This window comes from Mobula birostris, chromosome 7 (genome assembly GCF_030028105.1).
Source record: "Mobula birostris isolate sMobBir1 chromosome 7, sMobBir1.hap1, whole genome shotgun sequence".
In the NCBI taxonomy this organism is placed as follows: Eukaryota; Metazoa; Chordata; class Chondrichthyes; order Myliobatiformes; family Myliobatidae; genus Mobula; species Mobula birostris.
Window position 1 is genome coordinate 154,703,369 of NC_092376.1, and position 27,662 is coordinate 154,731,030.

Genomic DNA, 27,662 nt, shown 5'->3' on the forward strand with positions numbered 1-27,662 from the left:
CTCTCTTTTGCCAAAAGTGTGCTTGTGTCATGAGGTGATAGGAAATTCATTACTAAAGTTTGCTTTCACTTGAGAAGTGATATCCCAAAGTCTTTCACATACATGTTGTTGTTAAAAGGCAGAGTTATATAGTGGAGGCTCATTTGTAGACAGCATTTCACAGAAACCGACTTTCTCTCTGTTACTCCATCTATGCTTCCCACTGCCTCAGGATGAATATCCCATCTGGCTCATGATGGATGGAATCAGTATTGAGATTTGGGAGCAGCTCTTCATCGGTGAGAGTGCTGAGGCTAACCCTGTTGATGATAGAAGAGAGGCCCTTCTGTATTTATCATAGATGGATTTCTCTCCTTTCTTGGACATTTTGATAGCACATCTGAGGTCTCCTGACAAGCCTCTATCTTCCTAGAGATAGAAAATAATTTTATAAGTTTGTGATGGAAATTCCTCTCGGCCAATGTTCAGAATTTCAGCAGGGATATTGTATGCTCATAGCACATTGTTGTGTTCAGGTGGTGTATGGGCTTTTTAACTTGGATGTATGGTTATGTGTTGATGTATATTTTTAGTAGCTGCATCCATTCATTAATATATTATTGTGTACATATTATAAAATGCGTATATACTTACACCAGAATCCAATATACTCAATTACTCATGGGTGAATCCACACACACACACACACACAATATATTCATATGAAGCTCACCAGTGTATATAAATCCAAACACCCTGACATTTTTTTGTGATTGTTGATTAATTATTTTATTTCTAAATAAAGTTTGTTTTGTAAAATTAGAGATAAGGGAAAGGAAGTAACAGTACGAATCATAGTAACAATAATTGACATTTATTTCAGGTGTTCGAATAGATAAAAATAGTTTGATTCTATTATTACCAATAGAGTGATTTCACTTTATGGAATACTCTAACAATAAAATATAAAATTTTTCACAAGCTTCCAAATGTTGAAAACATCCTCATTTTTTTTAATACACTGAAATCTCTTAAGTCATTATATATATATATATATATATATATATATTTTACAATACAGAAGTTGGAAATCAGTCTGTAATGAGCAAGCAGTTCATCAATTACTTATAATTAAATACCTAGTGCAACTGAGGATAGAATAACTCACCTGTCTGACAACTGGCCAGCGATAAAGGTGCCAACCAGCACTCCCAGGAAGAACACTGACATAGAAAAAGGTCCTTTCCAGTCATTGTTACACACCAAGTCCCACTGAAATGCAAGTACATTTTATTGCATGCTACCTGGGGACAATTGCTAATTTATACAACATCTCTCATCTCCGAAATAAATGACAGGCATGAATTTATTTCTGAAATATAGTCAAATGTTGTTATATACTAACTTGTTATATATCTCTGACAATTTTTGGAATAGTGTTATGGATATTTTTTCATTGACTGAAATGTGGAGGAAGATCCTGACCTGATATCTCATTTAAAAGACCATAAGCTATAGGAGCAGAATTAGACCATTTGGCCCATCGAGTCTGCCCTGCCTTTTTATCGTGGCTGATCCATTTTCCCACTCAGCGCCAGTCTCCTGCATTCTCCCTGTATCCTTCATGCTCTGACTAATCAAGAATCTATCAACCTCTGCCTTAAACATACCTAATGACTTGGCCTCCATGGCCACCTGTGACAATGAATTCCTCAGATTTTCCGCTCTCTGGTACAGAAATTCCTGCTCATCTCGTTTCTAAAGGAGGTATGTCATCTTAATATTAGAGCTTTAGAGTACTGCAACACTGAAGCAGTCTACCTAGTCCATGCCAAACTGCTACTCTGCCTCATCCCAAAACTCACATATGGACCCTCCACACCCCTCCTATCCATGTACTTATCCAGATTTCTCTCAAACGTTGAAATCAAGTCTGCATCAACAACTTCTGTCAGCTCATTCCATGCTCACACCACTCTCTGAATGAAGAAGCTCCCCCTCGGGTTCCCCTTAAACATTTCAACTTTCATTCTTAACCTATGACCTCTAGGGGTTAAAGGTGAAATGTTTCAGGGGAACTTGAAGCTGAAAGAATTAAGGTATTCTTTTAGCCTAAATTATGTGCACAATACACACTCTACAGTTGTCCTTGTCTTCTTAGCATGCTGAGTCAGAAAAGTTTTATTCTACCAATTGATATGACATGGAAATAAATGAACAGTCCACTTATCTCATCAATTTTTAAATCCATAAGCAACATTGCAATGCTTTATGAAAATCTAAAATCTATAGATGTTGGAAATGTGAAAATAAAAAAGGAAAATGTTGGAAACATACTGATTGTAGCACTTTCTGCTTTCATTTTAAATTATTATGAATTTAACACAATATGCTTAATCTATTGACCTTGCCACCTGGCAAAACCTAATAAGATGTGTCCAATTTAAGTTATGTCAAGTATGCATCTTCAAAAATATTTGGGCTTAAGTAGTAATACGTAATGTTATTCAGTGCTTTTTCCAGATTAGCTTGACTTGGTGCAAGGGTAACGTCTGGTCAGGCACTGAGCCATGGAGCAATTGGAAAAACTTGACTCACGATGGAAGCCTGATTTTAAGATGCTGATTTTAAGTTTGTAAGGCAAGGGGTGTACAATGATACCCAGATCTGGAACATCAATTCATATCGGTCATTATTAGACAGAATAGAAAGTTTGGAAGGAAGTTCACGCAGACCCAAGAATGATTTTTTTTCTGTAGACAGTTGTCAAATTTGAATCTGAATTATATTTTGGGTATAAATGCCTACACAGGGTTGGAGCAATAAAGATCACTTTTTTCATTATTTTCCCCTCCTCTTTCTCACCTCTGCTGAAAATTAAGTTCCAACTCCATGTTTCTCTCTGGTAGATTGTTCATCTGTCCATTGAAAGGGAGAAACATTAGAAGCTAACAGAGTTCAGCAATCTGAGTGGGGCTTAGCAATGTACTCCCATCTTCTTAACTGAAGTTATAGGTGGAAAATGAAATAAAGAATGCTGTTTAGCTTTTTCCATCTTATTTACATTTTTAGCATTCAACTTGTAGCAGTTCCTGGCTGGAACTTCCAGTCTCCCTTCTCTGCCAAAGTTTTGGGTATGTCATATAAAATGAGTAGGAGCCATATAGAATCTTTGTTCCTATATTCTCTGCTTTGTATTAAGAGGCACAGAAGGGAATAAAACAAGTACCAGTTAATGATAAAAGCATTTAAGCTTTCTTTGCTATCTAATAAAATCTGTTCCAGATGTCTGCGTGAAAAGCAATTCTTCTCCACTCACCTCACTTGAAACTTGAAGTTTGCTTTGTGGCATTTTAAAGACTTCACATCCCAGATTACTATTGTTTCAACCACTGAAAGCAAGTTCAGCCTCTGAATGTGTGGCTGCTTCATAACATAAAGATTTCATACATCTTAAATAGTATTAAAGATTTACCATATAGCTTACATTGAAAAAGAATAACAAATGCAAGACAATAATTCCCATAAAAGTATTTGATAACTAAATATCAAAACTGAATTACTGTTTTAAAATGTGGCTGGAAAGAGAAGCCACTGCTAAATGAGAAGGAACAGGAAGGCGTTTGGGCAGGCATGCTACAAAGCGAAGTGGAGAACAGTCGTAGCATGATCATGCAAAAACTATGGTTACAAAGTCCATAAGCACTGCAGAGTTATTTCCATTCAGATATAACTGTAAAGCAATTGATTCTTTTGTTGGTGGAATCTATTGCATAATCACTAACAATATAGAAGTCCCACTCAAAGGTTAAGGTGTTAATATATATTTATTAGATATTGTGGAAATTTTCATTTTAAATGAAAGATAATGCTTTTAAGGTAACATATGAGTTTTAAGCTTTGCAGTTACTTTAGGGACAGTTAAAAGAAGTCTTAGGTTGGCACATGGATGATAGAAAAATGGAGGGCTAAGGAAAGAGGGAAGTGTTAGATTGATCTTGGAGTAGGCAAAAAGGTTGGCACAATATCATGGGCTGAAGGTCCTGTACTATGTTGTGATATTCCATGTTCTACATTCTTTTAGAGGGCTAAACATATCACAGAATAAGCTGGGTTCCAAAATTAGCTATTGTCTCCTTTAACAAATATCTGTGCTTGAACAATCAAATGCTTTCTGGTGCAGTTTTGATTATCTTTCACCGTGCATTTACTGAAACACAGTATTGACTTTCAATCTCATTGCATAACATTGTCATGTTACTGAAAGGGCATGCAGACTGGTTCATGGTAGCAGTATAGTGCAGTACAGTTCATGGTGAAAGCAGAAATCCTGCAACAATTCCATTGAAGTATATGGAAATAAAAAATGAGGTGGATTCTAGAAAACTTCCATTTCATAAGGCAGAATAAAGAGGTACCATTGAGTGTTTTGTAGCCAATAAATGTAAATAATTTCAACATGCCCTTTAGTTGGCAGCCTGTTGGAAAGCTACTCTGTGAAAATGATCACTGCACATGTTGTGGTCAGTCAGAACAATTTTTCAAAAGGAACCTTAAAATAGTAATAACTATAATCACTGACAGCCAAGAATGGAGGAACTTTACCAAGGGCAGAGGAGCGTAAAGGGCACATTAAGTGAATTCTCATCTGGAACGATCTGTGAAGTGATTCTGTTTAACTCCATCCACACATCATCCAGTCCCTTCTCACTGCTACACTAGATCAACAAAATAAAAAACCTAAGATCTCTGAAATAGATAATATCACTCTTGAATTTCGATGTTGGCTTCAATTGATGATTTCTCTCTTTCTAGAAAACTTCAGAGATGTCATTTTCATGATTATCTTGAAAGGGAAATAAATCTTTCTGGAATAACTATAAACACAAGAGATTCTGCAGGTACTGGAAATCCAGAGCAACACACAAAGTGCTGGAGGAACTCAGCAGGTCAGGCAGCATCTATGGAGTGGAACAAACAGTCAGTGTTTTAGGCTGACAGCCTTCTTCAGGACTGGAAAGGAAGGGGTAAGTAGTCATAATAGGAAGGTGGGGAGAGGGAAAGCAATACAATCTGGCAGGTGATAGGTAAAGTCAGGTGAGGAGGGAGGGTGAAAGAGTGGGGGAAAGGTGTAATGAGGTGAATGAAGAGGAGTTAGATGTTAGGCTGGTCTAAGTCTGTACTTTGTGCTCTGTGTTTGAAAGGCAATGATGTGGACGTGCGACAAAAGACTTCCATGGATGGATGTCAGGCCAGCAAGTGATGCAGACAAAGACTAGTGAAGAAAATGGCTGGTGCCCCCCCTCCCCCCAGTTCAACGAGTCCCCTCAGGTCAGTTGGTCCCAGGATTAGAGGTTCATTTATACACACCTGAGCCTTCACAATACTCAGATTGACAATTCCAAGGATGCACTGCCCATTAAGTGAAGAAATGTCTTCCAATCTCAGTCCTGAATGGTTGCTGTCCCTTTCAGGAGGAAGGTAAAATTGTGCATTTTTCGTTCAAGGTAACCCAGACAGGGGAAACGTCATCCCACTTCTGGCCTGTCAAACTAGGCAAGAGTTTTATATGCTTCAGTGAGATTGCCTCTCAGTTTTATTAATCTCTCCTCATTTGTTAATCCCCCTAACCAAAGTGACAATCTAGAAAACCTTGGTAACACTCCCTCTATTGTATTCATATCCTTCTATGGCCAGGGAGATCAAATTAATACAGGATATTCCAGATGCAGTCTGATGCGGACCTTACATGACTTCAGTGGGATATCTTTACTTTTGCACTCAAATTCTCCTGCAATCAAGTCTAATATGCCATTATCCTTCTTGGTTAATTTGTTGACTCTGAAAATGGAGATGAGAGCGCATGCAGGAGAGAGGTATACCAACTAATTGAGTGATGTCACAGCAACAATCTTGCACTCAATGTCAGTATGACAAAGAGCTGATTGTGGACTTCAGAAAGGATCGGAAAGGGAACATGAACCAATCCTCATAAAGCAATCAGAAGAAGAAAGAGTGAGCAAATTTCAAGTTTCTGGATGTTAGTATCTCTGAGGATCTAACCTGGTCCCAATATATTAATGTAGCTATAAAGAAAGCAGCTATATTCCATTAGGAGCTTGAGGAGATTTGGTTTGTCATCTAAAACACTGGAAAACTTCCGTAGATGTACCATGGAGAGCACTCTGATAAGTTGCATCGCCATCTTTTTTGGGGGGTGGGACTACTGCTCAAGATCGAAAGAAGCTGAAGGAAGTTGTAAAATTAGTCAGCTCCATCATGGATTTTAGCCTCTGTAGTATTCAAGACATCTTCAAGAAGCGGTGCCCCAGAAAGGTGGCAACCATTATTAAAGACCTCCATTATCCAGGACATGCCCTCTTTTCATTGTTACCATCAGGAAGGAGGTACAGAAGCTAGAAGGTACACACTCTGCAGTTCAAGAACAGCTTCTTCTAAATGGACATTGAACCCATGAACATTACCTCACCTTTTTATTATTTTGGTCTTAGCACTATTTTAATTTACCTATTTAATATACACATATATATACACACCTACTGTAATTCTTTTTTTTCAACATTACATGGACTACTGCTGGTAAGTTAACAAATTTCATGACATCTGTCACTGATATTTAACTTGATTCTGATTCTGATTAAGCTTTAATGACCCAGCCACAAGAATATCCAGGACCTTCTAAATACCAATATCTTCAATCATTCAGTATTTAAAAATTATTCTGATATGTATGACCTCATTAATTTCCACATTCTTCACGTGCCATATGCAATGCCAACTAATTTATTTAGGACGTCTGCATCACCAATAACCCACAGTGCACCTTCTTCATAGCTCATGCTGCATCCAGCTTTGTATTATTAGTGGACGTATATATTATACTTGGTCCCCTCATCTACATAACTGATACAGGTTGTGTGTCCCATCAGTTTCTGTGAAGCTGATTTGTCATACCCTTCCAAGTGATAAGTTATAACTAGTCTTTGTTTTCTTTACTGTTTAACCAATCCTTAAATATGACAGTATGCTCATCTATCCCATATGTTGTAGTTTTGTTAATAACATCTTGTTGGCATTTTATTGAGAGCCAAAGTATCTCGGATTACCTATTCCATTAGATTCGATTAGAGTATCAAAATACCCCAACAAATTATTTAATATTAAAGTTGAGCTATTTTTTCATTTATTTTGCAAGTGCCCTGCCTTAATAATGGATTATATAAGTTTTCCTGCTTGAGATGAATACAGATAAAAACACTTGGCACATCAGATAGCATCTGGTGAGGGAAAAATAACCTAATACATAACACATATTATAATGAAAAGTAAACTAATCTGAACTCCTTACCAACACTAATGAAAAATTAAGAAAAGATGCACACTACTCGATCTGTTAAATCATCTAACGCAAAAGCATTAACACATTCCCACCCTGTTTGCTCCCATTGTGGTAGTTTCTTCCTTCACATTCTAGGACTTAAATGATGTTTTTCTGAATGGTTGGATACAGTTAGAACCATAGAACCATAGAAACTACAGCACAGAAACAGGCCCTTTGGCCCTTCTTGGCTGTGCTGAACCATTTTCTGCCTAGTCCCACTGACCTGCACACGGACCATATCCCTCCATACACCTCCCATCCATGTATCTGTCCAATTTATTCTTAAATGTTAAAAAAGAACCCGCATTTACCACCTTGTCTGGCAGCTCATTCCATACTCCCACCACTCTCTGTGTGAAGAAGCCCCTCCTAATGTTCCCTTTAAACTTTTCCCCCCTCACCCTTAACCCATGTCCTATTTTTTTTCTCCCCTTGCCTCAGTGGAAAAAGCCTGCTTGCATTCACTCTATCTATACCCATCATAATTTTATATACCTCTATCAAATCTCCCCTCATTCTTCTACGCTCCAGGGAATAAAGTCCTAACCTATTCAACCTTTCTCTGTAACTGAGTTTCTCAAGTCCTGGCAACATCCTTGTAAACCTTCTCTGCACTCTTTCAACCTTATTTATATCCTTCCTGTAATTTGGTGACCAAAACTGAACACAATACTCCAGATTCGGCCTCACCAATGCCTTATACAACCTCATCATAACATTCCAGCTCTTATACTCAATACTTCGATTAATAAAGGCCAATGTACCAAAAGCTCTCTTTACGACCCTATCTACCTGTGACGAGACTTTTAGGGAATTTTGTATCTGTATTCCCAGATCCCTCTGTTCCACTGCACTCCTCAGTGCCTTACCATTAACCCTGTATGTTCTACGTTGGTTTGTCCTTCCAACGTGCAATACCTCACACAGTTGCTGAGATAATCATTCTGCAAGATCTTTGCAAAATAATTGCCTATTGTGGGTTTCAAATGTTTCTTACCTGCGATAAAAATATGTAAGAAACAGAATTTTCATAGTCTGGATGGCGCTATTGGAATAGCTGGCAATATGGGCAAGGACATTCAGTACTAGAGATATAAGTGTTTTTCTGTGGAGATCATATAACACATAACAAAAAAGAGAACATAGTGCAGTGGGGTAATGTCAGACATCAAGTCATGGAGTTATAGAGCCATACTGCATGGATACAGGCCCGTCGGCCCAATGAGTTCATACCAACTACAATACCCATCCACAAACACACTGATCATGTCTGGTGTATGTGCACCCAAATCACTGATATAAATAACAAATAATAGATCACCTAACACCAACCCCTGTGACACAGCACTAATCATTGGCCATTCCAACAAACAAACTTCAACCATCACCTGCTGCTTCTTACCTTCAAGCCAATTTTGAATCCACCTGACTACTGTAGCTCTCCTTGGATACCATGGATCCTAACCTGCCAGACCAGCCTACCATGCAGGACCTTTTTGAAGGCCTTGCTGAAGTTCAATAGAAAACGTCCACTCTTCTAGCTTCCTCTCCCTCATATGACTTCCAAAAAGTACCAATTCTTCAGAGATTTTTACATCGTCAAATAGGCAGCTGCCTATGGCTAGTCTTACAACCTCTTGTAACTAAGTTGTCCTTCCACTTGGCATAATCTTCTGCAATCTCAATGTAACTGCCTGAATCACAGTCTGGGGATTTTTTGGACTCAATTAGATATTAAGACTGGAAAGGAACTGCATGTTTTCCTAATCACCCACTTACAATTTAAAATTAACAAATAGGATGAAAAAAATCATGATCTTAACTGTTAATATTTCCACACAAGAATTAATAGATGAATTGTGTTTTTGTAAACAGCAGCCTTTGTTCTAAATTCACTAAGCTTTTCCTGTTTAATCCCCAGATTATCCGAAACTCGGAATGACGCATACCAACATTCCAGTGGAAAATATCAAGCCATTAAGTTCTGAAATTAATTAATTTCTATCATATAACACCTTGGTTATAATTACATTGCAAGAAAGTATTTAAGATCCAGCGAATTAGACCCCTTAGTGTGTACTTAACAAAATTAGAATATTTCAGTTTCTGCACAACATGCAACATCCTTAAAGAACAATAATAGTGCCAGCAGGTGTAACAGAGTTATTTTATTAAATAAAGCTTTTCAGACTATTCATTCCTTATAATTAAGGTTCAAAAAGTACTGTCTGTAATTATACATTGTATTAAAATAAATCGTAGTCATGGTACAGAAAGACTGGCACTTACTGTCCATTTGCCATTCTCTGATGACTCAGCAATAGTTGAGTGTATAAAGGGAGGACAGGAGGATGAATTCAGGGCCCTGGTGGAGGACTTTGTCAAATGGTGCAAGCTGACTCATCAGCAGCTCAACATCAGTATGACGGAACAGATGGTGATGGACCTTGGGAAGACTAAGCCTGCGTTGCTTCCTGTTACTATTGATGGTGAGGACATGGACGTGTGAAGGCCTACAAGTACCTGTGGGTGCACCTGGATGGCAGACTTGAGTGGAGTACCAACAGAGAGGCTGTGTACAAGGGCCAGACTTGCCTCTACTTCCTGATAAGACTGAGGCCCTTTGTAGTATGCAGTCCTCTCCTTTGAGCCAGTAAAACCTCCTACGCGGTAGTGTGCTGAGGCAATGGCATCAACACAGGTGATACCAACAGGCTTAATAAACTGATTGGAAAGGCTGGCTCTGTTATAGGAGTCAAACTGGTCACACTGGACACTGTGGTGGAACAAAGGACCTTATGGAAAATCCTGACAATTCTGGAAAATGTTATTCTGGAATTCTGAATAAAGGCACACTTGAAGTGTTGGACAAGGAGTTCAAGGGAGTAAGGATTAGTAACGCTAAGAAAAAACACTATAAATGTCCCAGATAGAATAGTGTGTCTCTTGCTTTGGAAGAAGCTTTAGAATAGAAAAATAAAAGAGAAGAAGTATAACATAGCAAAGATGAGTGGGAAGCCGGAGGATTGGGAAACTTTTAAAGAGCAACAGAGGGTAACTAAAAAGGCAATATGCGGAGAAAAAATGAGGTACGAAGGTAAACTAGCCAAGAATATAAAGGAGGAAAGTAAAAGCTTCTTTAGGTATGTGAAAAGGGAAAAAAATAGTTAAGACCAAAATTGGGCCCTTGAAGACAGAAGTGGGTGAATTTATTATGGGGAACAAGGAAATGGTAGACGAGTTGAACAGGTAGTATGGATCTGTCTTCACTAGGGAAGACACAAACAATCTCCCAGATATAATAGTGGCCAAAGGACCTAGGGTAATGGATGAACTGAAGGAAATTTATATTAGGCAAGAAATGGTGTTGGATAGGCTGTTGGATCTGAAGGCTGATAAGTCCCCGGGACCCGATGGTCTGCATCCCAGGGTACTCAAGGAGGTGGCTTTAGAAATCGTGGACGCATTGGTAATCATTTTCCAATGTTCTATAGATTCAGGATCAGTTCCTGTGGATTGGAAGGTGGCTAATGTTGTCCCTCTCTTCAAGAAGGGAGGAAGAGAGAAAACAGGGAATTATAGACCGGTTAGCCTGATGTCGGTGATGGGAAAGATGCTGGAGTCAATTATAAAATTACGACACATCTGGATAACAGTAACAGGATCGGTCTGAGTCAACATGGATTTACGAAGGGGAAATCGTGCTTGACTAATCTTCTGGAATTTTTTGAGGATTTAATTATGAAAATGGACAAGGGAGACCCAGTGGATGTAGTGTACCTGGACTTTCAGAAAGCCTTTGATAAAGTCCCACATAGGAGATTAGTGGGCAAAATTAGGGCACATGGTATTGGAGGCAGAGTACTGACATGGATTGAAAATTGGCTGGCTGACAGAAAACAAAGAGTAGCGATTAACGGGTCCCTTTCGGAATGGCAGGCAGTGACTAGTGGGGTACCGTAGGATTCAGTGCTGGGACCGCAGCTGTTTACAATATATATTAATGATTTAGATGAGGGAATTAAAAGTAACATTAGCAAATTTGCCGATGACACAAAGCTGGGTGGCAGTGTGAAATATGAGGAGGATGTTATGAGAATGCAGGGTGACTTGGACAAGCTGAGTGAGTGGGCAGATGCAGTTTAATGTGAATAAATGTGAGGTTATCTATGGTGTTAAGAACAGGAAGGCAGATTATTATCTAAATGGAGTCAAGTTAGGAAAAGGGGAAGTACTAGGAGATCTAGGTGTTTTTGTACATCAGTCACTGAAAGCAAGCATGCAAGTACAGCAGGCAGTGAAGAAAGCTAATGGCATGCTGGCTTTCATAACAAGGGGAATTGAGTATAAGAGCAAAGAGGTCCTTCTGCAGCTGTACAGGGCCCTGGTGAGACCACACTTGGAGTACTGTGTGCAGTTTTGGTCTCCAAATTTGAGGAAGGACATTCTTGCTATTGAGGGAGTGCAGCGTAGGTTCACAAGGCTAATTCCCGGGATGGCGGGACTGTCATATGTCAAAAGATTGGAGCGACTGGGCTTGTATACTCTGGAATTTAGAAGGCTGAGAGGGGATCTTATTGAAACATATAAGATTATTAAGGGATTGGACATGCTGGAGGCAGGAAGCATGTTCCCGCTGATGGGTGAGTCCAGAACCAGAGGTCACAGTTTAAGAATAAGGGGTAGGCCATTTAGAACGGAGTTGAGGGAAAACTTTTTCACCCAGAGAGTGGTGGATATTATGGAATGCTCTGCCCCAGAAGGCTGTGGAGGCCGAGTCTCTGGATGCTTTCAAGAAAGAGATGGATAGAGCTATTAAAATTAGTGGAATCAAAGGTTATGGGGATAAGGCAGGAACTGGATGCTGATTGTGGATGATCAGCCATGATCACAGTGAATGGCGGTGCTGGCTCGAAGGGCCGAATGGCCTACTTCTGCACCTATTGTCTATAGTCTGAGTGAGAAACTAAATGTATTTTGTTCATGTACATGCTGTGGCCACCACATACCTATGCTGGAGAAAATGATTGTTTAAGATGGTTGATCAAGTTATATGCTTTGTCACGGATGATGTTGAGCTTCTTGAGTGTTATAGCAACTCACCCAGGCAGATAGAAAGTGTTCCATCAAGCAACTATCTCTATTTAAATGTTTTAAGGTATTTATTTTTTCTTTAATTTACCTTGTGGTTTATATATAATAGAAAGGCCTTGTGGTATCAAAGGTGAGTAACTTGCTCCAGGACATCCAATTTCAACTTACAGCCACAATATGTGCTGGTCTGTTTGACCTTCTCGTCAATGGTGATCTTCAAGTTGGGAATTCCGTTAATGGTAATTCCATTAAATGGCAAGGGTAGATGACTAGTTTAGGATGGTGGTGAATATTGGTGGCTTGGGTTGAGGCACTTGATGTTGCAGTCTTCACTGAGCTTGGCAATTAGCTTGCGGATGTTTCATCACCAGTCGAGGTGACATCATCGGCGTGCAGTTGTCACTGTTTCTCTCTGGGAGTGCTCATGTTTATATACTGTAGCCTGCCCATTCACTTGCCCCAGTCCTGATTGGCTACCCCTTCAGCTGATTTTTGAATTCTATTGGCTTGGGTTCCTTTGGTTCCTAAGAGACCCTTGTTACAAGGATTACCCTTTGGAATAATGGTCAGGGAGGCACAGAGAGAATCTGTAATTACTGACAACAACCTTTATTGTCTCAACAGAAGAACATGTGAACTTATACAGCTGAATACCTGTTTGAACACTTACTAAGTTTTCCTGCTCTTCCATGAACAGTCAAAGAATAGAAAAGATAATACTAGTTAAAAAGAAGACCTTACTGGCCACAGGTTCCTTTCAGTCCCATTTCAAATCTCCATGTCTGTGGGCACTTCACATCCATGATAGTGAATCTCCTACAGAATCATTGCTGCCAGCACACACAAAACACCCGCTTTTATATGCATTTCTTACCAATTCAAATATTGCATTCCAGTCTCATGTGCCTGACCTTTAACATCTTTTTCACTGGCTCTACTCTAAGCCAGCATCCATTTATTGCCCCCTTCCCAGCAAGTGATGAATGGCAATCTATGGCTCTTTGATCTTAATCAGCAACCAGCCTGAATCACATAGGGTTATTACAGAGCCCAACAGTCACAAACTTACATGTTATATCCAACCAAAAAAAACCTCTCAAATAACTTTTTGTTTGGAAATGATCCCTGGTTCAGCAGATTACCTGGAGCATAATTGTGTCAATCTTAAAACACTGATCAAACCAAGTGACTTTACCTCACAAAATGGAGAACACAGAATAAAATGGCAGCCTCCATCTCCAAGCACATGGCAAGTAAAAGACATTTTTTCTGTCTACTCCCACTGTCCTAGATTCACACAAATTCACTGATTGGTAGACTATAGTTCTTTCTGGCCAACATCCTGCATCATAACTATAACTGTAAGGGGGAAATAGCATAGAGATGAGAGGGAGGAGAGAGATAGGTGATAGGTGGAATCAAATTCGGGGGGGGGGGAGTGAGCAGATTGAGGGGTAGATGATGGTTAGAAAGAAACAGGTGTGGGGTATTGTGTTGTAAAACCAGGACTGATGAGTGATGCACAGATAAGGAGAGACTAAAAAGGGATAAAAAAGAAAAATGGGGAAGCATACCCAGTGGGAGAGTGGAGCATGGGTGACTTACAGTGGACTGAAAAGCTTGAGCATGTAGATATTAAGGAAGAGGATGTGCTGGAGCTTTTGGAAAGCATCAAGTTAGATAAGTCACCGGGACCAAACGAGATGTACTCCAGGCTACTGTGGGAGGTGAGGAAGGAGATTACTGAGCCTCTGGTGATGATATTTGCGTCATCAATAGGGACGGGAGAGGTTCCAGTGGATTGGAGGGTTGCAGATGTTGTTCCTTAATCAAGAAAGGGAGTAGTGATAGCCCAGGAAATTATAGACCAGTGGTTGGTAAGTTGATGGAAAAGATCCTGAGAGACAGGATTTATGGACATTTGGAGAGGCATAACATGATTAGGAATAGCCAGCATGGCTTTGTCAAAGGCAGGTCATGCTTTATGAGCCTGATTGAATTTTTTGAGGATGTGACTAAACACATTGATGAAAGTAGAACAGTAGATATAGAGTATATGGATTTCAGCAAGGCATTTGATAAGGTACACTATGCATGGCTTATTGAGAAAGTAAGGAGGCATGGGATCCAAGGGGACATTGCTTTGTGGATCCAGAGCTGGCTTGCACACAGAAGGCAAAGAATGGTTGTACACGGGTCATATTCTGCATGGAGGTCGGTGACCAATGGTGTGCCTCAGGGATCTGTTCTGGGACCCTTACTCTTCGTGATTTGTATAAATGACCTGAATGAGGAAGTGGAGGGATGGGTTAGTAAATTTGCTGATGACACGAAGGTTGGGGGTGTTGTGGATAGTGTGGAGGGCTGTCAGAGGTTACAGTGAGACATTGATAGGATACAAAACTGGGCTGACAAGTGGCAGATGGAGTTCAACCCAGATAAATGTGAGGTCGTTCATTTTGGTAGGTCAAATATGATGGCAGAATATAGTATTAATGGCAAGATTCTTGGCAATGTAGAGGATCAGAGGGATCTTGGGGTCTGTGTCCATAGGACACTCAAAGCCGCTGCTCAGATTGACTCTGTGGTTAAGAAGGCATATGGTGTACTGGCCTTCGTCAATCGTGGGATTGAGTTTAAGAGCCTGGAGGTAATGTTGCAGCTATATAGGACCCTAGTCAGACCCCACTTGGAGTATTGTGCTCAGTTCTGGTCGTCTCAGTAGAGGAAGGATATGGAAACCATAGAAAAGGTGCAGAGGAGATTTACAAGGATGTTTCCTGGATTGGGGAGCATGCCTTATGAAAATAGGTTGAGTGAACTCGGCCTTTTCTCCTTAGAGCGACAGAGGATGAGGTGACCTGATAGAGGTGTACAAGATGATGAGAGGCATTGATCATGTAGATAGTTGGAGACTTTTTCACAGGGCTGAAATGGCTAACATGAGAGGGCACAGTTTTAAGGTGCGTGGAAGTAGGTACAGGGGAGATGTCAGGGATAAGTGGTGAGTGGGTGGAATGGGCTGCCGGCAATGGTGGTGGAGGCAGATACAATAGGGTCTTTTAAGAGACTCCTTTATAGGTACATGGAAATTAGAAAAATAGAGGGCTATGGGTAATCCTAGTTAATTTCTAAGGTAAGGAGGGCCTGTATTGTGCTGTAGGTTTTCTGTGTTTCTATGAAGAGACAGAGGCTGGAAGGTGACAAGTGGAAACAAGACACTGCAGGTATTTAAGGAAGGTGATAATGGAACAATATGGGGGAAGGGAGGGCAAGAGGGTGGATGGGAACAGATAGAACTAGTTTGGAGGAGGAAATAAAAGATCCAGTAAGTATAGTGTGTGAATGATCGACAGGTGGAACACGATGGGAAAGGGGAACAGAACGGGATGATGAGTGGAGGAGGTGGGGAGCAGCATTGATAGGACGCATCATAGATCAATATGAGAGAGAAAAAGCACAGGGCTGTGGTTTACCTGAAACCAAAAAATTAATTGTTCAAAATTCACAGACTCACCTCCAAACTCCTACACGTAGGACAACAACTTCCCTGTTGGACTGGAACTTTGATTTCCTGATCAACAGCCTACAATTGGGAATAGGCAGCAACACCTCTGCCACAATTATCCTGGCTACTGGTGCACAGCAAGGATACATCCTCAGGCCCCCACTCTGCTCCCTAACGCACACTACTAAATGGATTCTGCTCTAACTCCATCGACAAGTTTACAGATTGCACCATCATAGTGGGCTGAATCTTGAAAATAAAGAGAAACTAGAGAACCTTGTGGCATGATGTCATCACACTAACCTTTCCCTTGATGTAAGTAAAACAAAAGAGGGGATGATACACTTCAGAAGGTGGAACTGTGTGCACAGTCCTATCTGCATCAATAGTGCTGAAGTGGAGATAGATGACAGTTTCTAGTTTCTCAGAGTAAACGTCACTGAGAGCCTGTTCTAGTCTAACCATATAGACACTACGCACAAGAAGGCACACCTGTACCTCTATTTCATCAGGAGATTAAAGAAATTAGGCTTATCCCCATTGATTTTCATCAAGATTTATTGATGTGCCATAAAAAGCATTCTATCTGGATGCATCGCAGTTTGGTATAGTTACTGCTCTGCCAGAGATGGCTAGAAACTACACAGCTTTGGACTCAGCTCAGCATATTACGGAAACCAGCATTTCCTGTATGGACTCGATGTATACATCTCAGTGTCTCAGTAAAGCAGCCAACATAACCAAAGACTCCTCTCATGCTGGACATTCCCCCCCTGCTCCACTGGGCAGAGGGCAGCACAACAGCATAGTGATTAGCACAATGCTTGACAGTACAGGCAACCAGGTTCAATTCCTGCTGCTGCCAGTAAGGTGTTAGTACGTTCTCTCCGTGACCATGTGGGTTTCCTCCGGGTGCTCTATTTTCCTCCCACAGTCCAGCAACGTACTGGTTGTTAGGTCAGTGGTGATTGTAAATTGTCCAGTGATTAGGCTAGGATTAAGTCAGGGGATTGCTGGGGGGTGCAGCTCGAAGAGCCAGCAGGGCCTACTCTGTGCTGTATCTCAATAAGTAAATAAAAAGACACAAAAGACTGAAAGCTTGTACCAGAAGGCTTAAGGGCAGCTGATAGCCCACTGTTATAAGACTACTGAATGGATCTGTTGAATTATAAAATTGACTCTACCTCACAACTTACCTCTTCACGTCTTTGCCCATGATTGTCTACTTGCACTGCACTTCCTCTGTAACTGTAACATTATGCTTTGCTTTCTGTCATTGTTTTCCCTTGTACTACCTCAATACACTGATGCGATGAAATGATCTCTATGGAGGACATACAAAACAAAATTCATATGACAGCAATAAACCAATGTATCCATTTGCCATACCACTAAATCTACCTAGGTGGAACGTGAGGTCCAATTTGCATTTGATCTAACCCTGGCAGTGGAGAATGCCGAGAACAGACGAATTGGTGTGAGAATGAGAAGGGGAGTTGAAATGCCATGTGATGAGGAGGTCAGGATGGCCATAGCAGACAGAGAGCAAGTATTCCACAAAACAGTCCCCTAGCTTGAATAAACTCATCTTGGTGTTCCACCTGAATACAGGTATCAATTATAAGCAAGGTTTCAATGATAAACTCTGCCAAGAAGATGGAAGACTTTGTCATCAAATCATCGGTTATAATCAATACCTGAAATTGGTTGGAAGCCCGAGAAGAGTTTATCTGTCATATATGCCGGGAAAGCACTAGATCCTTTTTCAATCCTCTAGTTCATTATACAACTCTTGTTTGTGTTTTACATGGTGGAGGAAGTGAATTTGGAAGTTCCTCCGGAGAAGTAGTCCATATGTTGCTATAGTGCTGCCAACTGATGTTACACTGGGTAGCCATGGAGGAGAACATGGTTGTTGATGGGAGAGGATAGACACTAATGAAATGGAATGGTTGGTCTTCCAAAGTGTGGCTCCATGAATATTGTCAGAGCAGTAAATATCAGGACAACTTGATCATATTTTATCACTTTTTTCCACTTTGCCTTGCAAATGATAAAGGCTTTGGACTGGGGTGACTATTCGCCATAACATACCCAAACAGATTAAACAATGCCACAAACGTGGGTGCAGAACCTTGTTGCAGGAAACATTCAAGGTCCGAAATTAGAATAGAATAATACTTTCGGGACTGGATGAAATCGAAACAAAATAATTGATAGGGAATACGGATTAAACATTTAAAAGTACCTGTCCGGAGGCCGTATTAACAGGTACAATATTTCAATTAAATTGCATCTGTCCTTTTTATTCATCACAAACCGACACCGTTAAAACTATCTTCACAAACTATTCTCAGGCTAACACTTGCCGGGGACGATACCTCGCTGACGATAGTGGAGATGTACTGCTCCTTACTGTACTCCCATCCATCCAGACACGGTTCCTGTTCGATCTCAGACATGTTGAAGAAGTCTGGGTCGGAAAATGCCTCCGAAAGGTTCATTATCACGTTCAGCCGGTACCGACTGCACTTGCTGCGCTGCCGTTGAGCGCCTTCCAGCAGAGGAATCGTCCTGTCCCTCCACGCATCGCTGAGGTTAAGGTTCCCAGGAACTAAGCAGCGATGCTCAGGTATATCTCCGACGAAAACTATGGAAAGTCCGCAGAAACCGTTCGGTAAAATGCTGACACTCAAAAGGAAGAAGATAAGTCTCTGGTACGGTCCCCATTCTCCCAGGAAAGCAGTTACTTCATCGTAATCCCGCATGTTAATTGCAGTGCCAGAGCCGATGGCGACTTTCTTGCGGAGACTCGGAACATTGACCGATGGTAGGCGGACCCGAAGTTTGCAGTTCTAAAGCCCGATAATTCTGCACGGTTCCAACGTATGTACAGAAACTCAATATTGAAAAATGCAGCAGTCCCACCCCCAGTCCCGAAATCTTACAATAAAAAGCGTGGCTGCAAATCCTCCTGCAAGAATGTGGTCACTAGGGACCCTGTGAAAAGAAGAATTTAGCAGGATTCGACGTGGTGACGTGATGAGAAACATATCAGTTGATGCACTCGGAGAAACGTTCACATTTCATGTCATTTTAATGGATTCATCTGGTAAAACTTAGACAGGGCTGTTGACAAAGAGACTCAAAAATATTCCCCTGTAAGATTCGACCATATGGGCGGCCTTTCGAGTTGATAACCATCCGGACTTGTTCATGAATCTACAATCAAATTCCAAGAACATTGCTAAATACAATGGTGGGGGGGGGGGGTCATTTAAATTATTAGCGTTGTTTTTGCTTGGACAGTTTTAACGAGTTAAAGCAGAAGATTTTAGAATGAAGTCCGGTCACCGTCGTTACAGTGGTTAGGCAAGGCTTCACCATCGTCAGCGACTGCGGTTCATTTCCATCTGCAGGCTGTAAAGAGTTGGGACTTTGTGACCAGAACCATGGACACACTTGCAGGCTGTCCCCAGCACAGTTTTGGATTGTGTTGGTCATTGAGACCAAGAATGCATTTCACTGTAAGTTTTAATGTACATGTGTAAAATAAAACTAATCTTTAGGGGGAAACGGTAGCCTAGCAGTTAGCACTACACTATTATAGTACCAGTAACCTGGGTTCAATTCCCATCTCTGTCCATAAGGAGTTTGTACTTTATCCCTTTGACTGTATATGTTTCCTCTGGATGTTCGATTTCCTCCCACATTTCCAGATGTATGGGGTTAGTAGGGTAATTCATCACCTGGGTGTAATTGAGCATAGTGAGCTCATTGGGCTGGAAGGGCCTGTTAATGGGTTGTGTCTTTAAAACAAAAATAATAAAAGAAAATGGAAAAATGGCTATTTTTTTGACAAAAATATCTTTTACTTAAGAAGGAGTGTGGTCATTGTTGGGAAGACCAGCATTTATCACTCATCCTTGCCCACCTTTAGTATATAGTGGGAAACTACCTACTTAAAATGCTGCAACTGTATTGAATAAGTCTTCGACAATTAGCGGAGATCCTCTAAAATTGTGCTCGCTTTGAGAGATGGGGAGTATATTTGCCACTGGCTACACTGGCATTTATTGTTCATCAATAATATTGCTTACAGTTATTGATGACAAGGCCAGCATTAATTGTGTACTGCTTTTGCCTTGAGAAGATAGTGGCGAGTCATTGCCTTAAATTGTTGCTATGTGTAGGATAAAGGTATTCCCATAGGGCTGTTGGGTATAGAGCAGCAGGACAATGACTTTGGGAGGTGCTGCTGAAGTGGCCTGGTCAAGTAAATGCAGAACACTTTGTAAATGCTATTCACTGCAGTTCTATGTGCTAAGACTGGGGAGAATGAAGGTTTAGACCACCAGATGATAAGAAATAGGAAGAGAATTAAGTCACTCAGCCCTTGAGCCTATTATTCAATAAGATTATAGCTGATACAGCCTTTCCTTAAATTCACTTTCCTGCTCTATCCCTGTGAACTCAATTCCCTTAATGATTAAATATTTTTTGTGATCACCTTTCAGTATATTCAAGGATTGAGCTTTAGTGCTTTCTGGAGCAAGGAATTCCAAATACTCAGAATGAATCAGAATCAGAATCGGAATCAAGTTTATTATCACCAGCACGTGACGTGAAATTTGTTGACTTAACAGCAGCCGTTCAATGCAATACAAAATATAACTGAAAAAAAATTAATACCTATACTTATACTTTATACTTCATTGTCGCCAAACAATTGGTACTAGAACGTACAATCATCACAGCGATATTTGATTCTGCGCTTCCCACTCTCTGGATTTGTGGTTTTGTGATATTGACCCCGGGGAACTGCAAGCTGTTAAAGACGGCGCCGGCAAGATCAAGATCAACAACATCCTGGCGAAGCAACTGACCCAGCTGGAGACCACCACGCCAGAACTGCTTCTTAAACTCCGGACCGCACCTGGACCTGACCAATGAGGCCCACCACGTTCCCGGAGACCCGCGGTCTGCTACCTGCCGGAGCGCTTGGAGACAGGGCCCATTCCGACCAGCACCTCTCCAGAGCAGACGACCATACAGAAGTGACGGCGGAGACCTCAAGGTGCCTCAGACGCTTTCCCGGAGCGACCACCGTAAAGCCCCGTTGGTGGCCATCCACAGCTGCCGGAAGTGAGGCCTCCGCCGCCGACCTCGGAAATCGAGCCCGAGGCTCGGCTGGAGCGGAGGCCTCCGCAACCATGACTCGGTTTAAGGATTTATTTCAGCAAGGAGCTCGGCCATCCGGGATTAAGTGTCGGCTTCAGGGCCCGACCCAATCGACAGCCGAGGCCCCCCGCAGCTGGAAGTGGCAGCGGAACCTCCTCCGTTACTCGGCCCAACCTGGAGCGCACGACGACACAACCCGCTGTTCGATTCCCGCGAGACGCGTCCACCTACATCAAAGAGCTGACAACAACCACACTGCATCGATGGGAAGATGCACTATTTATTATGAAGCGTGGGAAAAGAGCTGGGCTGCTGGTCAGATGGAAGCTGAGGGGCTTCAGGGTCCCTATGCCGACCACCCTACTAGCTAATGTAGCAGCCATAGAGAACAAGGTGGATGATCTTAAAGGGAGACTCACCTACTGCAGGGAGATGCAGAACTGCTGTGTATTCTGTTTCACCGGGACCTGGCTCTCCCCTGCCACCCCTGACTGTGCCACCCGACCGGAGAGATTTTCGATCCATCAGATGGAACGCACGGCATACGTATATTGAACAGATTAAAAATCGTTCAAAAAACAGAAATACTATATATTTGAAAAGTGAGGTAGTGCCCAAGGATTCAATGTCCATTTAGGAATCGGATGGCTGAGGGGGAGAAGTTGTTCCTGAATCGCTGAGTGTGTGCCTTCAGGCTTCTATACCTCTAACCTGATGGTATCAGTGAGAAAAGGGCATGCCTGGGTGCTGGAGGTCTTAATAATGGATGCTGCCTTTCTGAGACTCTGCTCCTTGAAGATGTCCTGGGTACTTTGTAGGCTAGTACCCAAGTTAGATCTGACAAACTTAAAACCCTCTAGAGCTTCTTTCGGTCCTGTGCAGTAGCTCTCCCCCACCCCCAATACCAGACAGTGATGTAGCTTCTCAGAATGCTCTCCACGGTACATCTATAGAAGTTTTTGAGGGTATTTGTTGACATACCAAATCTCTTCAAACTCCTAATAAAGTATAGCTGCTGTCTTTATAACTGCATCAATAGGTTGGGACCAGGTTAGGTCCTCAGAGATCTTGCCATCCAGGAACTTGAAACTGCTCACTCTCTCCATTTCTGATCCCTCTATGAGGATTGGTATGTGTTCCTTCGTCTTACCCTTCCTGAAGTCCACAATCAGGTCTTTGGTCTTACTGACATTGAGTGCCAGGTTGTGGCTGCAACCCCACTACACTAGTTGGCATATTTTGTTCCTGTACTCCCTCTTGTCTCCGTCTGAGATTCTACCAACAATGGTTGTATCATCAGCAAATTTATAGATGGTATTTGAGCTATGCCTAGCCACATAGTCATGTGTATATAGAGAGTAGAGCAGTGGGCTAGGCACACACCCCTGAGGTGCACCAGTGTTAATCGTCAGCAAGAAGGAGATGTTATCACAAATCCACACAGATTGTGGTCTTCCGGTTAGGAAGTCAAGGAGCCAATTGCAGAGGGAGGTACAGAGGCCCAGGTTCTGCAAGCTCTCAATCAGCATTGTGGGAATTATGGTATTAAATGCTGAGCTATAGTCAATGAACAGCATCCTGACATAGGTGTTTGTGTTGACCAGGTGGTCTAAAGCTGTGTGAAGAGCCATTGAGATTGCATCTGCCATTGACCTATTGTGGCAATAGACAAATTGCAATGGGTCCAGGTCCTTGCTGAGGCAGGAGTTCAGTCTGGTCATGACCAACCTCTCAAAGTATTTCATCATTGCAGATGTGAGTGCTACTGGGTGATAGTCATTAAGGCAGCTTACATTATTCTTCTTAGGCACTAGTATAATTGTTGCCTTTTGGAAACAAGTGGGAACTTCCATCCGCAGCAGTGAGAGGTTGAAAATGTCCTTGAATACACAGGTTAGTTGGCACAGGTTTTCAGAGCCTTACCAGGTACTCCATCGGGACCTTCCACCTTACGAGGGTTAACTCTCTTTAACGACAGCCTAACACCAGCCTCCAAGACAGAGATCACAGGGTCATCAGGTGTAGCAGGGATCTTCACAGCTGTAGTTATATTCTCCCTTTCAAAGCAGGCTTAGGAGGTGTTGAGTTCATCTGGTAGTGAAGCATCGCTGCCATTCATGCTATTGGGTTTCGCTTTGTAGGAAGTAATGTCTTGCAAACCCTGCTGGAGTTGTTGTACGTCCGATATCACCTCCAACCTCATTGCCCTTGAAATAGCCCTCTGCAAGTCACACCTGGTTTTCTGGTACAGATCTGGGTCGCCAGCCTTGAATGCCACAGATCTAAATTCCAGCAAATACAGATCCAGAGTTATCAAATGTTCCTCGTATGATGACCCTTTCATTCCTGGAATTATCCTTGTGAACCTCCTCTGAACCATCTCCAACACCAGCATATCTTTTCTTAGATGAGTAGCCCAAAACACTCACAATACTCAAGGTGAGACCTCACCAGTGCCTTATAAAGCCTCAGCATCACATTCCTGCTCTTGTATTCTAGACCTCTTGAAATGAATTCTAACATTGCATTTACCTTCCTCACCACTGACTCAACCTGCAAGTTAACCTTCAGGGTGTTCTGCACAAGGTGCCTTTGCATCCCAGTTTTTTAGATTTTCTTCCTGTTTGGAGAATATTCTGCACATTTATTTCTATTTAAGATGAATAGAGGAAAAACTAGGGGAGATATCAGAGGTCGATCTTTTTTAAACAGACTGGTGGGTGCCTGGAACACTGTGGCAGAATTATTGTGAATAACTGATATGATAGGGACATTTAAAAGACTCTCAGATAGGCACATGGATGTAAGGAATATGGAGGATTGTGTTTTGTAGGAGAAAAGGGTTAAATTGATGGTGAAGTAGGTTTATATTATGCAAATTGTAGCACAGTTACATTTGACATGTATGATGTTGCAAGCATCACTGAATCATAGCTGAAAGAAAATTATAGTTGGGAGCATAATGTCTAAGGATACACATCATATCAAAAGGAAAGGCAGGAAGGCAGAGGGAGTGGTGTAGCTCTGTTGGTAGAAAATGAAATCAAATCATTAGAAAGAGGTGATACAGGGTCAGAAGCTGTTGAATCATTGGACTGCAAGGGTTAAAAGGCCCTGATTTGAGTTGTGTACAGACCCAAACAGTAGTAAGAATGTGGTCTACAAATTACAACAGGAGATAGAAAATGCATGCCAAAGGGCAATATTACAATAGTCAGGGAGATTTCAATATGCAGGTAGATTGGGAAAATCAGGTTGCCGCTGGATCCCAAGGAAGGGAATTTCCAGAATGCCTATGAGATGGCTTTTTGGAGCAACTTGTGATTGAGCACACTGGTGAATCAGCTAATCTAGAGAGTTTAAGTTGAAAGACTCCTTTGGGAGAGTGATCATAATATGATTGAATTCATTTTGAAATTTGAGAAGGAAAAGCTAAAGTCAGATGTATCAGTATTACAGTAGAGTAAAGGGAATTACAGAGGCATGTTAGAGGAGATGACCAGAATTGATTCGAAAAGAACATTGGCAGGGATGATGGCAATGCAGGACTGGCTGGAATTTCTGGAAGCAATTCTGAAAGCACAGGATATATACATCCCAAAGAGGAAGAATTATTCCAAATGCAAGATGACACAATTGTGGCTAGCAAGACAAGTCAAAGCCAACATAAAAGTTAAAGAGAGGGCTTATAATAGAGCAAAAATTAGTTGGAAGTCAGAGGATTGGGAAGCTTTAAAAAACCAACAGAAGGCAACCAGAAAAGTTATTAAGAAGATAACGATGGTATATGAAAAGTAAGCTAGCCGATAATATTAAAGAGGATACCAAAAGTTTCTTTAGATGCATAAAGTGTAAAAGACAAACAAGAGAGGAAATCAGACTGCTGAAAAATGATGCTGGAGAGGTAATAATGGGGGACAAGGAAATGGCACTGAATAAGTTTTTTTGCATAAGTCTTCACTGTGGAAGATACTGACAGTATCTTGGAAGTTCCAGCTGTCAGGAATAATGAAGTATGTGAACTTACCATTAATAAGGTGAAGGTTCTTGGGAAACTGAAAAGTTTGAAGGTAGATAAGTCAACTGGACCAAATGGTGTATTTCCCAAGGTTTTGAAAGAGGTAGCTGAAGAGATCGCGGAGGCATTAGTAATGACCTTTCAAGAATCTCTGGGTTCTGGAATGGTTCCAGAAGACTTGGAAAATTGCAAATATCACTTCAATCCTAAAGAAGGAGAGAGGCAGAAGAAAGGAGTCAATGCGCCAGTCAGTCTGACCTCAGTGGTTTGGAAGATATTGGAGTTGATTTTTAAGTATGTGGTTTTGGGGTACTTGGAGGGACATGATAAAATAGGCCATAGTCAGCATGGTTTCCTTAAGTGAAAATGTTGTTGGTAAATCTGTTGGAATTTGAATAAATAATAAGCATGATATACAAAGGGGAATCGGTTGGTGTTGTACTTGCACTTTCAGAAGGCTTTTGACAAGATGCCACATGTGAAGCTGCTTATCAAGTTTCAAGCTCATGGTATTACAGGAAAGATTCTAGCATTGATACAGCAGTGGATGATTGTCAGGAGGCAAAGAGTGGGAATAAGAGGAGCCTTTCCTGGTTGGCTGCTGGTGACTAGTAGTGTTTCACTGGGATCTGTGGTGGGACCGATACTTCTTAGGTTATATGTCAATGATTTGGATGATGGGAATTGATGGCTTTAGAAACATAGAAACGTAGAAAACAGGTGCAGGAGTAGGCCATTCGGCCCTTCGAACCTGCACCGCCATTCAGTATGATCATGGCTGATCATCCAACTCAGAACCCTGTACCTGCCTTCTCTCCATACCCCCTGATCCCTTTAGCTACAAGGGCCATATCTAACTCCCTTTTAAATATCACCAATGAACTGGCCTCAACTTTGTTGCAGTTGTTGTAGTTTTAAAGAATTAGCGAGGCTACAGAAGTAATCAGGCAGATTAGGAGAATGGGTAAAGAAGTAGCAGATGGAAACTAGTGTTTGGAAATGTATGGTCATGCACTTTGATAGAAGAAGTGAAAGGGTAGACTATTTCTAAATAGGAAGAAAGTATGAAAAGCTGAACATATAGAACATAGAATAGTACAGCACAGTACAGGCCCGTCGGCCCACAATATTGTGCAGACCCTCAAACCCTGCCTCCCATATAAGCCCCCACCTTAAATTCCTCCATGTACCTGTCTAGTAGTCTCTTAAACTTCACTAGTGTATCTGCCTCCACCACTGACTCAGGCAGAGCATTCCACGCACCAACCACTCTCTGAGTAAAAAACCTTCCTCTAATATCCCTCTTGAACTTCCCACCCCTTACCTTAAAGCCATGTCCTCTTGTATTGAGCAGTGGTGCCCTGGGGAAGAGGCGCTGGCTATCCACTCTATCTATTCCTCTCAGTATCTTGTACCCCTCTATCATGTCTCCTCTCATCCTCCTTCTCTCCAAAGAGTAAAGCCCTAGCTCCCTTAATCTCTAGGCGCAAAGGGACTTGACAGCCCCTGTGCATGATTCTCTAAAGGTTTGTTTGTAGGTTGAGTCTGGTGAATAAGGCAAGTGTAATGTTAGCATACATTTCAAGAGGACTAGAATATAATAGCAAGAATATAAAAATATTGTTGTAACATTATAAAGTACTTGGAGTACTGTGAGCAGGTTTGAGCCCCTTAGAAAGGATATTTTGAAACTGGAGAGGGTTCAAAGGAGAGGTTCATGAAAATGATTCCAGGTTTGAATAGCTTGTCAAATGAAGAGGATTTGATGGCTCTGCGCCTGTATTTGCTGGAATCTAGAAGAATGAAGGGTGACCTAACTGAAACGTATCAAATGGAAAAAGGGTCTTGATTGAGTGGATGTGGACAAGAAGTTTCCTATGGTGGGAGAGCTTAAGAGCAGGGAACATAGAGCCTTAAAATAGATAGGCATCCTCTTAGAATGAAGATGAAGAGGAATTACTTAGGCCAGAGAGTGGTGAATCTGTAGAATTCTTTGTCACAGGCAGCTGTGGAGGCCAAGTCTGTATGTATATTTAAGGTAGAGGTTAATAGATTCTTGATTGTTCAGGGAAGGATAAGGCAGGAGATTGGTGTTGAGAGGAAAAATGGATTGGACGTGAGGAAATGGAACAGACACAAAAGGACCAAATGGCCTAATTCTGCTCCTAAATCTTATGGTCTATATTGGTTGGCATAACATCATGGGCCAATGTCCCCATATTGTATTGTACTATTCTATGTTCTATTCTTTAAGGAGCCTGGATTCATTTTGACGTCTCTATTCCATATGATTGCATTTAAAGAAAAACTTTGGAAAGAATCAATTTTCCATAATTTACCCAACGTTTATTTTCACCTCATTTTTCTTTAATCTTTAGTCATGGAAAGATACTGCACAGTACCAAAGCAGGCCCTTTAGCTTAGTGAATCTTTATTGACCATCAACCACCCAGGTACACTAATTTTATATTAATCCCATC

General features: G+C 41.4%; 1 protein-coding gene across 1 annotated transcript in view; it reads right to left on the reverse strand.

The window, feature by feature from the left end:
• LOC140200979 (organic cation/carnitine transporter 2-like) overlaps positions 1–18,784 on the reverse strand; it is a 62,469-nt gene extending 43,685 nt beyond the window's left edge. Inside the window, exons 1-2 of the mRNA XM_072264617.1 lie at positions 18,365–18,784; positions 1,148–1,251 (exon numbers count right to left, since the gene is read on the reverse strand). Of these exons, the coding sequence (XP_072120718.1) occupies positions 1,148–1,251; positions 18,365–18,751 (491 nt within the window). The 5' untranslated portion in view covers positions 18,752–18,784. The remainder of the gene's footprint in view (positions 1–1,147; positions 1,252–18,364) is intronic.
• Positions 18,785–27,662: the final 8,878 nt, after the last annotated feature.